Source organism: Carcharhinus amblyrhynchos, chromosome 8, assembly GCF_965287045.1.
Source record: "Carcharhinus amblyrhynchos chromosome 8, sCarAmb.v2.hapA, whole genome shotgun sequence".
NCBI classification, from domain to species: domain Eukaryota; kingdom Metazoa; phylum Chordata; class Chondrichthyes; order Carcharhiniformes; family Carcharhinidae; genus Carcharhinus; species Carcharhinus amblyrhynchos.
In genome coordinates this window covers 43,383,326-43,400,399 of record NC_137331.1, presented here as the reverse complement: position 1 = coordinate 43,400,399, position 17,074 = coordinate 43,383,326, and the positions used below count along the sequence as shown (strand labels likewise).

At 45.1% G+C, this 17,074-nt stretch overlaps 1 protein-coding gene across 2 annotated transcripts in view; it reads left to right on the top strand.

The window, feature by feature from the left end:
* Positions 1-17,074, top strand: part of emc2 (ER membrane protein complex subunit 2) — a 100,830-nt gene that overhangs the window by 56,808 nt on the left and 26,948 nt on the right. For both annotated transcript variants that reach the window (XM_080193974.1, XM_080193975.1), the window contains exons 8-10: positions 3,859-3,940; positions 6,444-6,554; positions 7,679-7,783. In XM_080193974.1, coding sequence (XP_080050100.1) covers positions 3,859-3,940; positions 6,444-6,554; positions 7,679-7,783 — 298 coding nt within the window. The remainder of the gene's footprint in view (positions 1-3,858; positions 3,941-6,443; positions 6,555-7,678; positions 7,784-17,074) is intronic.

Sequence of the window (17,074 nt, the reverse complement as noted above, 5' to 3'; positions counted from 1 at the left end):
CCATTTGATCTGCTTAATAGTTTTAGTAACAGAGTATGTGTTTCTGCTCACACATATTTAAATAGGAAAAAGTTTCCAGAAATCCTAAAGCTTCCCAAACAGTTTTCACATAGCTTGAGGCAGGGGACTCTCGTTAACTTATCTCTCGTACTATTTGTCTCCCTGAGCTAGTTACTTGGTTTGGTTGGAGGCTGGATACTGGAAATTTTATCAGCCTCATATGATTCAAGGTCGTCCAGTAGCAATGGTCTCTAGAATTTGATGTGCTGATTGACATCCCCCTCAACTCTGACCAACAACACCTGAGACTGTAACAGCTGAGCACTGAATTTCCCAAACTCTGAACCCTCCAGAGTGCAGTCAGCCAGGAAAAAGAATAACCGGCACAGAAAACAGTAAAGCAACTTGTCATTCGACGTTAGTCATTAAGATCCACTGTTATTAAGAAAGGGTAACATCGCTCAGTGATTAGACTCTGGGAGACTGCAGAGTGCAGAATAATGGGAAATATCTCCAGCATGTTCAGTTGAGTCCCTTCAGTCCATTGAGTCTGCACCAACAATAATTACCACTAAAGTTAAACTAATCCCGTTTTCTTGTCCTATATCGTTTAAAGTTTTGATGTTTCAAATGTTCATCCATATACTTTGATTTATTATTGTCACGTGTATTAACATAGTGAAAAGTTTTGTTCCTTGCGCGCTATACAGACAAAACATACTGTTTACAGAGAAGGAAATGCGAGAGTGCAGAATGTAGTGTTACAATCATACCTAGGGTGTAGAGAAAGATCAATTTAATGCAAGGTACATCTATTCAGAAGTCTGACAGCAGCAGGAAAGAAGCAGTTCTCGAATCGGTTGATATGTGACTTCGAACTTTTTCCTGAAGGAAGAAGGTGGAAGAGAGAATGTCCGGAGTGCACTGAGTCCTTAATTATGCTGGCTGCTTTGTCGAGGCAGTGGGAAGTGTAGACAGAGTCAATGGATGGGAGGCTGGTTTGCGTGATGGATTGGATTTTAAAGGTTGTAAAGTTTCCAGCCTCCACTACCTTCCTAGGCAGTGCATTCCAGATTCCCACCACCTTTTGAGTGTAAAAAGCTTTCTCTGATCCCCTCTGAATCTCCTGCCCCTCACCCTAAAACTGTGCTCCCTCATGATTGACCCCTTCAACCAATGGGGAACAGTCGCTCCCTGTGCACCCTATCTATACCCTGTATAATCTGATACAGCTCAGTCATGTCCGCACTCAACCTTCTCTGCTTTAAAGCAAAGGCCCAGGAGAAATTAGCAGAAATTTCTACATGTGTGTATGGCATGCCAAACTGTGCCAGGTTATGAACAGCTCGTTATTGAACAGACATTAAAGCTATTGAAAACGTGGATTCAGCCGAATGATGCCAGAGTTGATGAGGGACATAGGCTACAGGAATAGGCCATTCAGCCCTTTGAATCTGTTCTGCCATTTAATAAAATCATAGCTTCTCTTTATCTTAGCTCCATTTAATTGCTTTGGCACTATTTCCTTAAATCTATCGACCTCCAATTTAAAATGATTAATTGAAATAGCATCAACTGCTTTGCATTGTTTTAGTGAAGGAATTTTTCCTGGCTTTTCTCTTGAATGAACTTGGCTCTGAATTTGTCTCCATGTCCAAGAAACATTTTTCCTTATTCACACCATCAATTCCTTTTGAAATCCTCAAAACTTCAATCAAACCTCCTCTTACCCTTGCGAACTGCAGGGGATACAGACCTAATGTATGTAAATTTTATGCAAAATGCCCTGAATGTAAGAAACTGGGACACTTTCCACTAGAGCAGAGAAAGCAAAGCGATTTAGTGGACTTCTTATTTGAAATTATGGCAGGTTTTGTTTGTTATTTTCTCAGCTTAAGGAGTCAATGGCATTGGGTCATCACTGAGTGAGGAAGGAGGCTAAAATGAACATCTTTCTTTAGCAGTTGTTGGAGCTGTGTCAGAGGGCATGTTTGAGGCAGTGGTTGCACTGTGCTCCCCATTACAGCCCCAGGCTTACTTGTGCGACATCCCATTCACCATCTTAAATATTCATTTCCTTCACTACCAGCACACTGTGGCAGCAGTGTGTACAATCTACAAAATGCATTGCTGCAACTGGCCAAGCCTCTTTGCTAGCACTTTCCAAACCTCTTCCATGGACGGGTTGGGCTGAAGGGCCTGTTTCCGTGCTGTACATCTCTGTGACTTTGAAGGAAAAAGACAGCAGGTGCCTAGGAACACGACCACCCAATTCAGACACCGTCCGGACTTAGAAATATGTAGTCATTCCTTCACTGTTGCTGGGTCAAAACCCTGAAACTCCTTCCCTGACAGCACTGTGGGTGTTCCACACAGACTGCAGCAGTTCAAGAAGGTGATTTACCATCACCTTCTCAAGGGAAATTGGGATTGGCATCAAGTGCCGGCCTAGCTATTGATGCCTGTAAAAAAAAAAGTGCCCTGTTCCTTGGACACAGTCCTGGGGGCAGGGAATTCCCCTCTGTGGTCCTGCACTTCTTGCTGGTTGACCCTTCCTCCCAGCCCCCCACATATTGAAATTTTCCCATTCACTCTATTCCCCATTCTGAAACATTACAATGAGCGCATTGAATATTTGAATAAATTCTGTTTTAGATACAACATATTCAAGGGCTAAGTGCATAATTTTCAAAACCAGTCAGAGAGGTTGTGAGCACAAAGCTGAATCTCGTTAGAAGCAACAAAACATTTCAGAGTAATAGAAGAAATCATGAAGGATAATTATATTGAACGTAAAAGTAAACAGAGGATCACAAGCCAATATTCCAAAACTTTTCTTTAAAAGAATGTATGAAGATCAAACAATGCAAATCATTAAGGGCTAGATTTTAAGTTTAAATTGTGAAATTATCTTTTCTATCCGTGCTAAGCAACTCGTTAGTGATTTTTTCTTCTCTTGTGTGCTTTGTGCAATGTTTCCAACTCCTGTAGTTTAGTTTTTGCAGTATGAGCACAAAACAGTTTACTTCAATGCAGTAGAGTGACACACTGTGATACAGCTGATTTGGTTGGCCAGTGGATGATAAGATTAGCCAGTAAATTGGCTTCTGGCATTTGATGGTGTAGCTTTTTCCATAATCGGGATTCACATTGCAGACTATGGTCTGTCAAGGACACTGGCCATCTTAAACTCTGAGATAGGTATAAGCCAGCTGTTTTGAAGACTTAAGGGCTGGCATCATTCACCTACTTTATAAAAATGCAAAGTGCTTATCTTTGTGTAAGACAATCTCCATCCCAATATAGTGGCTGCTGTAAGTTGCAGCGGCAAGCAAGGCCAGAAACAGGAGGAGACCACTCAACCTCTCAAGCCATTCAATTAGATCGGCATTTTTTGACCTGGTGTGCTGCAAGTTAAATGCTTCAGACAGACAATCCAGACATCTACAATTTACACTGAAATGGAGAGCAGCAAACACTTCGAATGAAGCGCCAAGTTAATGATCAATGTGTGTAGTAAACAGTTCAGAGATGCACTCTGTTAACCACTCCACTAATACTGAGTATGGCATGAAGCTCGGTTTTATCACTGAGTATTGTATGACACAAGGCATAGAATCGTGCAGTAGAGAAGGAGGCCTGTCAGTTTTGTGGTAGAAGATATGCACTAACTGACCTGCATTTATATAGAGTCATTCACACCCCTGGACACCTGCAATTGTAATATGCTTGATGCAGTGTATTTTTAAACTGCAGTTGCTTTAGCTATGGGAATATCAGGACCATAAAAATAGCTAGCACAAACTATTTGTTATGTGAGCTAGCTTTAAAAATGCAACTCCTTTCTCCTTTGCACAGTTACGGCAAAGCAGCATTTTGCTTAGAGGAACTTATGATGACTAACCCTCACAATCACCTGTACTGTCAACACTATGCAGAGGTAAGTGGGGGAGGAGCTTTCTTATGGGATTAATCTGATTGTTATGTTGGACAACATTGTGGTGGGGGAGTTGTGGTGCATGTGTGGAGGGGGGGGTTGTGGTGCATGTGTGGAGAGGGGGGGTTGTGGTGTGTGTGTGTGTGTGTGGAGAGGAGGGGTTGTGTGTGTGTGTGTGTGGAGAGGAGGGGTTGTGGTGTGTGTGTGTGTGTGTGTGGAGAGGAGGGGTTGTGGTATGTGTGTGTGTGGAGAGGCGGGGGTTGTGGTGTGTGTGTGTGTGGAGAGGCGGGGGTTGTGGTGTGTGTGTGTGGAGAGGCGGGGGTTGTGGTGTGTGTGTGTGTGTGGAGAGGCGGGGGTTGTGGTGTGTGTGTGTGTGTGTGTGGAGAGGCGGGGGTTGTGGTGTGTGTGTGTGTGTGTGTGTGTGTGTGGAGAGGCGGGGGTTGTTGTGTGTGTGTGTGTGGAGAGGGGGGTGTTGTGTGTGTGTGTGTGTGTGTGTGTGTGGAGAGGCGGGGGTTGTGGTGTGTGTGTGTGTGTGTGGAGAGCGGGGGTTGTGGTGTGTGTGTGGAGAGCGGGGGTTGTGGTGTGTGTGTGTGTGGAGAGGGGGGGTTGTGGTGTGTGTGTGTGTGTGTGTGTGGAGAGGGGGGGTTGTGGTGTGTGTGTGGAGAGGGGGGGTTGTGGTGTGTGTGTGTGTGTGGAGAGGCGGGGGTTGTGGTGTGTGTGTGTGTGGAGAGGGGGGGTTGTGGTGTGTGTGTGTGTGTGGAGAGGGGGGGTTGTGGTGTGTGTGTGTGTGGAGAGGGGGGGTTGTGGTGTGTGTGTGTGTGTGGAGAGGGGGGTTGTGGTGTGTGTGTGTGGAGAGGGGGGTTGTGGTGTGTGTGTGTGGAGAGGGGGGTTGTGGAGTGTGTGTGTGCGCGGGGGGGGGTTGTGATGAGTGTGTGTGCGTGCAGAGGGGGGGTTGTGGTGTGTGTGTGTGTGTGCGCGGAGAGCGGGGGTTGTGGTGTGTGTGTGGAGAGGGGAGGTTGTGGTGTGTGTGTGTGGAGAGGGGGGGTTGTGGTGTGTGTGGAGAGGGGGGGTTGTGGTGTGTGTGGAGAGGGGGGGTTGTGGTGTGTGTGGAGAGGGGGGGTTGTGGTGTGTGTGGAGAGGGGGGGTTGTGGTGTGTGTGGAGAGGGGGGGTTGTGGTGTGTGTGGAGAGGGGGGGTTGTGGTGTGTGTGGAGAGGGGGGGTTGTGGTGTGTGTGGAGAGGGGGGGTTGTGGTGTGTGTGGAGAGGGGGGGTTGTGGTGTGTGTGGAGAGGGGGGATTGTGGTGTGTGTGGAGAGGGGGGGTTGTGGTGTGTGTGGAGAGGCGGGGTTGTGGTGTGTGTGGAGAGGCGGGGTTGTGGTGTGTGTGTGTGTGGAGAGGGGGGGTTGTGGTGTGTGTGTGTGTGGAGAGGGGGGGTTGTGTGTGTGTGGAGAGGGGGGGTTGTGGTGTGTGTGTGGAGAGGGGAGGTTGTGGTGTGTGTGTGGAGAGGGGGGGTTGTGGTGTGTGTGTGTGTGGAGAGGGGGGGTTGTGGTGTGTGTGTGTGGAGAGGGGGGGTTGTGGTGTGTGTGTGGAGAGGGGGGGTTGTGGTGTGTGTGTGGAGAGGGGGGGTTGTGGTGTGTGTGTGGAGAGGGGGGGTTGTGTGTGTGTGTGTGGAGAGGGGGGGTTGTGTGTGTGTGTGTGGAGAGGGGGGGTGTGTGTGTGTGTGTGGAGAGGGGGGGTTGTGTGTGTGTGTGTGGAGAGGGGGGGTTGTGGTCTGTGTGTGTGTGGAGAGGGGGGGTTGTGGTGTGTGTGTGGAGAGGGGGGGTTGTGGTGTGTGTGTGGAGAGGGGGGGTTGTGGTGTGTGTGTGGAGAGGGGGGGTTGTGGTGTGTGTGTGTGTGGAGAGGGGGGGTTGTGGTGTGTGTGTGGAGAGGGGGGGGTTGTGGTGTGTGTGTGTGGAGGGGGGGGGGTTGTGGTGTGTGTGTGTGGAGAGGGGGGGGTTGTGTGTGTGTGTGTGGAGAGGGGGGGGTTGTGTGTGTGTGTGTGGAGAGGGGGGGGTTGTGGTGTGTGTATGTGGAGAGGGGGGGGTTGTGGTGTGTGTGTGTGGAGAGGGGGGGGTGTGCGTGTGTGTGTGTGTGTGTGGAGGGGGGTGTGTGGTGTGTGTATGTGGAGGGGGGGTGTGTGGCGGTGGGGGGGGGGGGGGGTGGTGGGGTGGTGGGTGTGTGGGAGGTGTCGGTATGTGATAGCTATGGCTCAGCGAATAGCACCCTTCCCTCTGAGTCCAATAGTTGAGAGTTCAGATCTCAAGAGAATTGTGCATGTGACCCAGGCTGACAATCCATGGGTACACTGAGCGAACACTACACTGTTGGAGGTATCGTCTTTACATAACAGTGGGAGTGGTTAATTGAGAATGGTTTGTTATTAATCTGTGAGCACTGTGCATGGCTTTATACTGCCTTGAAATTCAGCTTTTACACTTTATTATTCTTGTAAGCTTCTATGTCTTACAGGTGAAATACACCCAAGGTGGGTTGGAAAACCTGGAAATCTCTCGCAAGTATTTTTCCCAGGCACTGAAACTAAACAACAGAAACATGCGTGCTTTGTTTGGGCTTTACATGGTAAGCTTGCACATGTTGAGGGAATTCCCCCCAGTAACTCAATGGCAAAGTTAGAATGCTTTCCATTCATAACCATCGTAACCATGACAAGAGAGTGAAAGAATGATACAGCACAGTGGAAATCATTCGACCCATCATGTCTGTGCTGGCTCTTTGAAAGAGCTATCTAATTAGTCCCACTCCTCTGCAGCTTCCCCAGAGCCTGCAACTTTGTATCTTTCTCAGCTAATTATTCAGTTCCCTTTTGAAAGTTATTATTAAATCTGCTTCCTATCAAGCAGCACATTCCAGATCATTGTAACTCACTGTTTAAAAAATACTTGCTCATTTTGCTATCAATCTGTGACTTCTGGTTACTGATACTATTAACACTGAAAACTGTTTACTCTAACATTTTGAAGACTTGATTAAATTTCCCCTTAATCCTCTCTGTTCTTAAGGGGAATAATCCCAAATTCTCTAGTCTCTGTGCGTTGAAGAGTTGGAAGAAGCAGCTAGTCAGAATTTGATGCGTTTATTTCGACTGTATGATGTACATTTTCATACACTAAGCAGTAACTCGATGCTGTTAGAACATTTTGGTATGTGTTTCCATTGGGGACATTTTGGTGCAATTGTTTACTTGTGGTTTGCATCATTTCTATTTTATCAGTGAAGGCTCTGGATGTTCAAAGACAAAACCCATGCAATATTCTGCTTGTGCTAAGGGGCGGCACAATAGCACAGTGGTTAGCACTGCTGCCTCACAGAGCCGGGGACCTGTATTCGATTCTGGTCTCGGGTGACTGTGTAGAGTTTGCATATTCTCTGTGTCTATGTGGGTTTCCTCTGAGCACTCTGGTTTCCCCTCAGACTCCAGAGATGCTCAGTTAGGTGGATTGGCCATGCTAAATTGCCCCTTAGTGTCGGGGATTTAGCAGGGTAAACACATGGGGTTACAGGGATAGGGCATGGGTGGAATTGTGGTCAGTGCAGACTTGAAGAGTAAAAATGGCCTCCTTTTGCACTGTAGAGATTCTATGATTCTCTGTTCTTCAACATCATAAAAATGGGAAATGTTATTTGCACAGCTTGCACCCAGTGCTGGAAGAAGTTGAGATTTTTTTTTCCCCTTTCCTTTTCAGTCTGCAAGTCACATTGCATCTAACCCTAAAGCTAACGCTAAAATGAAAAAGGACAATATGAGGTATGCTACTTGGGCGGCTACACAGATCAACAAAGCTTATCAGGTGAGTAAGAAAATAACAGCAAGTGCTAATTTCAGCAGGTTTGCCCCTACCTTGATTGAAATTAGTTGGGATGGGGCCAAGCAATGATAGAAAGAGATCAAGAATATGATGCACTGTGTGCACAAGTGAGGTGGTAAAAAGAGGCTGCCTTGGACATGGGGATAGCCTTGCTTTAGCATTTGGTAATATGTGATAACTTTGGGAGTAAAATCCAGAAATGTATTTTACTTGTCTATTCTCTCACAGGATGTGAATGCCTGGCTTTCCAGAGTGTGCACAGTCAAGGTCCCTGCAACAAAACTTGCAAAGACCATGATAGGCAGTGATTTAGTATATCAGTTTCATAACTTGTGTGGTAGAAATTGAATTTACACCCTCCAAATTAGTTGGTTCAGTGTGATAACCATTAGGGTACTATTCGCAAATTTGTGTGGAAGGATCTTTACTAAAAGGACATTCTCTTAGTGCCAGTGTGTTGACGTCAGGTGCTACGATTGGAACTTTGTAGAATTAGGCAGATGGCATATTGATGTGTATTCAACAGTGCAGAAAGTTTCACTATATGATTTTGTTTCTACAGTTCCGAGAAATCAATGTGGTCTCTTTCGTTTCTCTATTGATCCATTAGTATTATTGCAGCTCATAAAATTAGCAAAAAAGTACAAAAAATGCAGGATTCTCATGAAATGTAAGCAGAAAATGCTGGGAATACTCAGCAGGTCAGGCAACGTCTGTGGAGGAGAGAAACAAAGTTACAGTCTCAGGTCAATGACCTTTTACCTCTATAAGCGCTGCCCAACATGCTGAGTGTTTTCTGCAATTTTTATTTTTGTATCAGAGTTTTAGCGTCTGCAGAACTTTGTCTTGTGGTAGATTGTTATGGCTTTCGCCTGTGTTGTGTCCAAATATGCTTAAATGCAGCAGCATTTCTTCACAAGTATTGTCTCCTGAAAACAGACGTGTGTGTGTGTGTGTGTTTTGTCTGTGTGTTGAGTGTGCGCAGAAGGCTTATTTTACCTGATACAAAATGATTACGGAGAGTTGATCTGTTCCAAGCAGTTGTACATTTGGTAACTAGAATTGTTTTTAACTTCTAGAAGGTCTGATCAAATGAAAAATGTATTGTCTTCTGAAATTTTTAATGTGTAAAATATTGGCATGTTGACTTTGGACTGTTCTGGCCAAACCTGGCCAGTAGCAGCTTTCCTTTTCTGTCCTCTGTGTACATGTGGCACCTGAAATCAAATAGGAGAGCACTAAGGTGTCTAACACATGCTTCCTTGAGCAAATATTCAGCTCCAATTCCCCTCGATGTAACTGTTTATCCGGACCACCATACGTAACTGTATTAAAAACATTTTTTGTGTAGTGGACGAACGTTTGTTTTTCATTCTGTTTAATTAATTTACCGGATTGGGTGTTGCTGACATTTTTTCTATCCTTAATATCCCTTCACAAGGTGGTGGCAAGCCATTATCTTCAACCTCTGCAGTTTGTGTAGTGATTTTCTCAGAGTGCCGTTAGAGAGGAAGTTCCAGGATTTAGACCCAGAAACAATGAATGGTGATGTATTTCCAAATCAGAATGATGTGTGACTTGGAGGTGTATCCATACGTCTGCTGCTCTTGTCTTTCTAGGTGGTAGCAGTCAGAAGTTTGGGAGTTGCTGTCAAAAGAAACCTTGTTGTGTAGAGGCATTGCATTTTGATGGTTCACATTGTGAACACTGCACAGGTTCTGGTGGGAGTACGTGCTCAAGGAGGTTGATAGGTTGCTTTGTCCTGGATGACATTGTGCTACTTTGGTGTTGTTGGAGCTGCACTCATCCAGGCAAGTGGCAGATGTCCCATCGTACTCCTAACTTCCAGATGATGGAAAGACTTTTGTGATTCAGTAAGTGAGTTACTCGCCACGAAATATCCATTATCTGACCTGCTCTTGTAGCCACAATAAATATGGGACTGATCCTCAAGGATCCATCCTGGTTAATAGTGACCCCCCCCTTATGATGTTCTTGGTAAAGGATTCAATAATGGTAATGCCACTAAATGTCAAGGGGAGGTGTCGACATCTCTCTGGCTGGAGAGGGCCATTGTCTGGCATTTGTGCAGTATGTGGACATGGGCTACTTAACTAACTGCGGAGAATGAGGCCAATAGAACCTAAAACTGCAAACCATCAGTAAACATCCTCACTTCTGACCTTATAATAAAGGGGAAGTTGGTGATAAAGCATCTGAAGGTGGTTGAGTCTAGGACAACCCTGAGGAACCCCTGCAGCCCTGGGACTGAGATGATTAAACTCTAACAGCAACAACCATCTTTCTTTGTGCCAGTATGACTCCAGCTAGTGGAGAATTTTCTTCAGTTTTGCTCAGGCACCTTGATGCCACACTCAGTCGAATGCTGTCTTGATGTAAAGGGCTGTCACTCTCACCTCACCTCTAGAATTCAGCTCCTTTATCCATGTTTGAACCAAGGTTGTAATGAAGTCAGGAGCTGAGTGGCCCTGGTAGAATCCAAACTGAGCTTGTGAGAGCATGTTATTGCTGAGTTAGTTGTGGTTAATAGCACTGTCAACTACGCCTTCCATCAACTTGCCGATGGAGAGTTTGCTGATGAGATGGTACTTGGCCAGGTTGGATTAATCCTGCTTTTTGTGGACAGAATATATTTGGCAATTCTCTGAAATACAAATTTTCAGTCCTATTGTTGGGTTGTTGACAGAGCGCATTGCCTTTTCAATACCTGATGCCTTCAGCCGTTTGTTGATATCACATGGAGTGAATCGAATTGATTGAAGACTGACATCTGTGATGGTGGTGTTCTGTGGAGGAAGCTGAGATGGATCAATCACGTGACACTTCTGGCTGAAGATTTCTGTAAATGCTTCAACTTTATCTTTTGCACTAATATGCTGGACTCCCCTATCGTTGAGAATGGGGATATTTGTGGAGTCGCCTCCTGTTACTTGTTTAATTGTCCACCACTATTCACAACTGGATGTGACAGGACTCCAGAGCTTAGATTTGTTGTTGTGGGATCGTATCGATTTGTCTGTAACTTCTGCAGTTCAGCCTCTATGCATTCTGGTATTGTAGCTTCACAAGATTAGTGTCATAATTTCAGCAAGTCTAGCGGTCATCACCACCCTGGCTCGGTGATACTGATAGAGTGGGGATATGCCGGGCCAAATTGTGGTTGAGTACAATTCTGCTGTTATTGATGGCCCACAGGACCTCATGGATGCCAGTTTTGAGTTCGTAGATCTGTTCTGAAGCTATCCCATTTAGCATGGTGGTAGTGCCTCACATGATGGAAGGTTTGATTTGATTTGATGTATTATGATCACATATATTAGTATACAGTGAAAAGTATTGTTCCTTGCGTGCTGTACAGACAAAACATAATGTTCATAGAGAAGGAAAGGAGAGAGTGCAGAGTGTAGTGTTACAGTCATAGCTAGTGTGTAGAGAAAGATCAACTTAATGCAAGCTAAGCCCATTCAAAAGTCTGACGGCAGCAGGGAAGAACCTGTTCTCCAGTCAGTTAGTATGTGACCTCAAACTTTTGTATCTTTTTCCCAAAGGAAGAAGGTGGAAAAGAGAACGTCCGGGATGCGTGGGGTCTTTAATTATGCTGGCTGCTTTGCCAAGAGAGCAGGAAGTGCAGACAGAATCAATGGATGGGAAGCTGGTTTGCGTGATGGATTGGGCTCCATTCACAGCCTTTTGTTGTTCCTTGTGGTCTTGGGCAAAGCAGGAGCCATACCAAGCTGTAGGTGTCCTCTGTGTGAAAATGGGACTTTTGTCTCCACAATGACTATGCAGTGGTCACTCCTAATACTGCCATGAACAGGCACAGTAGCACAGTGGTTAGCACTGCTGCTTCACAGCTCCAAGGATCTGGGTTTGATTCCCAGCTTGGGTCACTGTCTGTGTGGAGTTTGCACATTCTCTTCGTGTCTGCATGGATTTCCTCCGGATGCTCCGGTTTCCTCCCAGAGTCCAAAGATGTGCGGGTTAGGTTGATTGGTCATGCTAAATTGACCCTTAGTGCCCTGAGGTGCATCGGTTAGAGGGATTAGCGAGTAAATATGTAGGGATATGGGGGTAAGGCCTGAGTGGGATTGTGGTCAGTGCAGACTCAATGGGCCAAATGGCCTTTTTCTGCATTGTTAGGGTTTCTATGGTTTTCTTTGGTTCTAAACAGATCTGTAGATTGATGACATTGAGATCAAGTAGATTTTTCCCTCTTATTGGTCTGTTACCAGCTGCTGCAGCCTGAGTCTAGCAGCTATGTACTTAACCCCCACCTAGAGTACATTTTCTGCCCTTGCCACCTCAGTGCTTCCTCCAAGTCTTGTTCAACATGGAGGAGTACTAATTCATCAGCTGAGGCAGGACGGGTGCGTGTGTGGAAGGTAGATGATAATCCAGGAAGTTTCCTTGCCCATGTTTGATCTGATGCTGTGAGATATCATGGGGTCTGGAGTCAAATTGAGGACGCCCAGTGCAAAGCCCCCCCTGACTATGCCACCACCTTTGGTAGATCTGTCCTGCTGGTGGGACAGAACGTATCTGGGGATGGTACGATGGAAGCTGGCACATTGGCTGTAAGCTATGATACTGAGAGTATGACCGTCAGACTGTTGCTGAACTCCTGGGTGGACCAACTCCTCCCAGTTTTGCCTTATGTTCCCCCGATGTTAGGGTCTACTGTCAGAGTGCTCCTTCATTGTGTCTGAACCCAGAGACTGCAGAGAGGGATATATAGCGCTGTCTCCCCAGTGGCAGGTATTAGAACCATTACTCTTTTTATGTTTAATAATGATTTGAATTGACAAATGAATTACAAGTCAGATGGTGAAGAATGAAACCAGATGCAAAGCCTTTTGTAGATAGTTGCTTTCTGTGTCCTCCTCACTCATCCCATGTCCCAGCCGACTCTCTTGATGCTCTTTAATTAAAAATCAAATAAATAAATTAACTAATAAACACATGAAGGGGCACTGTAACATAAACCACATCTTCAATGGAGATTTATTTCATTAAAGGCCAGTAATATACTGGGGGGAGATGATACATTCCAGAGTTTATCCATCCCGGTGTTTATCAGTTAGAGAAGGCCTCAGGCGTACCGGTGGATACTGCGCGCTCCTTCACCAAGGAGATCCTGGCAAAGACGTAACCATGGAAGAGGGGCAAAAGGATGAGACCGGCTAATTTCTCAACTGCATGCTGCCTGGACCTGTTTATGTCACCTTTGCCAGGAGCACGCTACCGAGGTGGCCTTCCACTTTGCCCAGCCCCCCACTTCCATCCTACCTGTCCCCATCCACATCAGGTGACCGGTGATCAGGAGCATGAGGTTTAAGCACAAGCAAGACCTGAGGAGCAGCCTTCTCAAATGAAGAAGTAGTGGCTGCAGCCACACGTATTGTATACGGACATGGAACACAGACTTGTCAAGGCCATAGGAAGATCAGGCAGCCTGGGAGTCTGAACATCCAAAATCACTTTACACAGGGCAGCTACATTTACCACTCTGCACACCAAACCTCCAATGGTAAAAGAAAAGATGGCCATGTAGAGAGCCCCCACGCATTTGTGTATAAATCAATTAAACAAATTGACTAATAAATTAACAAATTGACAGCCCCTTAAAAAATCAGGCTTTTTTCATAAGCAAACCAATAAAACAAATAAAGGTGCAAAGCAAAAACTTATCAAAATTCAATTGAAATACATGTTGGGGGTCCTAGGTCCTGCATCCACTAAAGAACAAAGAAAATTATAGCACAGGAACAGGCCCTCCAGCCTTCCAAGCCTGCACCAACCATGCTGCCCAACTTAAATAAAAGCCCCTACCTTTCCAGGGACCATATCCCTCTATTCCCATCTCATTCATGCACTTGGCAAGCCGCTCCTCAAAAGCCACTACTGTATCCCCTTCCACTACCTCCCCCGGCAACGAGTTCCAGGTACCCACCACTCTGTGTAAAAAAAAATCTGCCTCGTACATCTCTTTTAAAGCTTGCCCCTCGCACCTTAAACCTATGCCTCTTAGTTATTGACTCTTCCGCCCTGGGAAAAAGTTTCTGACTATCCACTCTGTCCATACCTGTTGTAATCTTGTAGACTTCTATCAGGTCTCCCCATAACCTCCGTCGCTCCAGTGAGAACAAACCAAGTTTCTCCAATCTCTCCTCATAGCTAATGCCCTCCATTCCAGGCAACATTCTGGTAAATCTTTTCCAAAGCCTCCACATCCTTCTGGTAGTGTGGCGACCAGAATTGAACACTATATTCCAAGTGTGGCCTAACCAAGGCTCCATAAAGCTGCAACATGACTTGCCAATTTTTAAACTCAATACCTCAACCGATGAAGGCAAGCATGCCGTATGCCTTCTTGACTACCTTCTCTACCTGCATTGCCACTTTCAGTGACCTGTGTACCTATACACCCAGATCCCTTTACCTATCAATACTCTTAAGGATTCTGCCATTTACTGTATATATTGTATCTGTATTAGACCTTCCAAAGTGCATTACCTCACATTTGTGCAGATTAAACTCCATCTGCCATCTCTCCGCCCAAGTTTCCAACTGATCTATATCCTGCTGTATCCTGTGATGGCCCTCATTGCTATCCGCAAATCCACCAACGTTTGTGTCGTCCACAAACTTACTAATCAATCCAGTTACATTTTCCTCCAAATCACTTACATAGATTACAAACAGCAAAGGTCCCAGCACTGATCCCTGAGGAACACCACTTGTCAGAGCCTTCCATTGAGAAACACACCCTTCCACTGCTACCTCTGTCTTCTTTGACTGAGCCAATTTTGTGTCCACTTTGCCAGCTTACTTCTGATCTCATGTGACTTCACCTTCTGCACCATTCTGCTACAAGGGACCATGTCAAAGGCCTTACTGAAGTCCATGTAGACAACATCCACTGCCCTACCCTCATCAATCATCATCATCACTCCCTCAAAAAACTCAGTCAAGTTCATGAGACACGACGTCCCTTTCACAAAATCATGTTGCCTCTCACTAATATGTCCACTTATTTCCAAATGGGAATAAATTCTGTCTCGAAGAATGCTCTCCAGTAATTTCTCTACCACTGATGTAAAGCTCACTGGCCTGTAATTACCCGGATTATTCTTGCTACCCTTCTTAAACCAGTAACAAAAGATGTCCGGCTTTCTCTACTCTTGAGTGAAATGTTAACAAATGGGAAAATGAACTAACCAAATAATCAAATTGAAGTCCCTAAGGGGCGCTGTAACAACGTCTATAGCAGAAATCTATCAAATTAAAATCTCTCAGGCTCTCTTTATATGTGCTTAAATTTTTAATTAAACAATATCCTTTTTCTGTGGATCTTTAACAACATAATTAGCACACATTAACATGAACTTTGGTATAAGAGCATAGTTTCAAAGTGTACAGAATGTACTAAACAATGGCAAAGATAGTAGCAGACTTCAGAAGAACAAAAATTGATCAAAGGGGCAAACACATGGCAGATTAAATTAATCAAATAACTGTAAAGTGCTATATTTTGCAAGGAAGAATGAGGAGAGTCAATGAAACCTTAATGGTACAGCGTTAAAGCAGTGCAGGAATCGAGAGACCCAAGGGTGCATTTATACAAATCATCGAAGAGGGAGCGAAAAGTCGATGAGGTGTTGACACAACGAATGGGATCACTGGCTTTATTAATTGAGGTGTTGAGTACAAAAACACAAATTCTGAACCTTTATAAATCAGTGGTTAGGCATCAACTGGGATATTGTGTCCAATTGTAGAAGATTCCAATTTCAGGGTACTGAAAGAAATGGCAGAAGTAATAGCAGATGCGTTAGTAGTAATTTATCTAAATTCGCTGGACTCTGGGCAAGTGCCGGCTAATTGGAAAACAGCTAATGTTACGCCGCTGTTTAAAAAAGGAAGTAGACAAAAGGCGGGTAACTATAGGCTGGTTAGCTTAACATCCGTAGTTGGGAAAATGCTGGAATCCAATATTAAAGAAGAAATAACAGGACACCTGGAAAAGAATGGTTCGATCAAGCAGATGCAGCATGGATTCATGAAGGGAAAGTTGTGTTTGACGAATTTATTGGATTTTTATGAAGATGTAATAAGTGTGGTTGACAGAGGGGAACCAGTGGATGTGGTGTTTTTAGATTTCCAGAAGGCGTTCAATAAGGATGCTCACAAAAGGTTGCTGCAGAAGATTAAGGTACACAGACTTGGGGGTAAAGTGTTAGCGTGGATTGAGGATTGGCTGTTTAACAGGTAGCAGAGAGTTGGAATAAATGGGTGCTTTTCTGGTTGGCAGTTGGTGACTAGTGGCGTGCCGCAGGGATCGGTGCTGGGGCCTCAACTGTTTACCATATACATAGACAATCTGGAGGAGGGGACAGAGTGTAGGGTAACAAAGTTTGCTGATGACACAAAGATGAGTGGGAAAGCGAATTGCGTGGAGGACACGGAAAGTCTGCAGAGAGATTTGGATTGGGAGTCAGTTTAGAACAGAGTTGAGGAGGAACTTCTTCTCTCAGAGGGTAGTGAATCTCTGGAATTCTCAACCCATTGAAGTGGTGGAGGCTACCTTGTTGAATATGTTTAAGTCACAGGTAGATAAATTTCTGATCAATAAGGAAATTAAGGGTTATGGGGAGCAGGCAGGTAAGTGGAACTGAACCACTTTCAGATCAGCCATGATCTTATTGAATGGCGGGGCAGGTCGAGGGGTTAGATGGCCTACTCCTGCTCCTATTTCTTATGTTCTTATGAGTTTAGGAGGAATAATAACGCCGTAGCAAGGGCACAAGGTGATTTCAGAAACTCAAAATGCTGCAAAATCTCAGCAGGTCTGACAGCATCTGTGGAGCGAGAATAGAACACTTGGTCATCCAGACTCGAAACGTTGGCTGTATTTTCCCTCCACAGATGTGGTTGGACCTGCTGAGTTTTTCCAGTATTTGCAGTTTTTGTTTTGGATTCCAGCATCCTCAGTATTTCGCCTTCATCATTACGCAAGTTGATTTGCTGGAATGGTGACCAGGTTGAGGGAGCTTGGTTCCATGAAGAGTTTAAGGAGGCTGGGATTATTCTCTTTAGACCAGAGGTTAAGGGGGGACTTCATAGAGGTGTCCAAATTTCTGAAGGGTTTTGATGGAGTAAATAAGGAAGAAGTTGCTGTCATTCAGTAACACGAGGGCACAGATTGATAATCAGTGAGAGGCTTTGACAGTTCTTTTTAATGGAGCAAGTCAC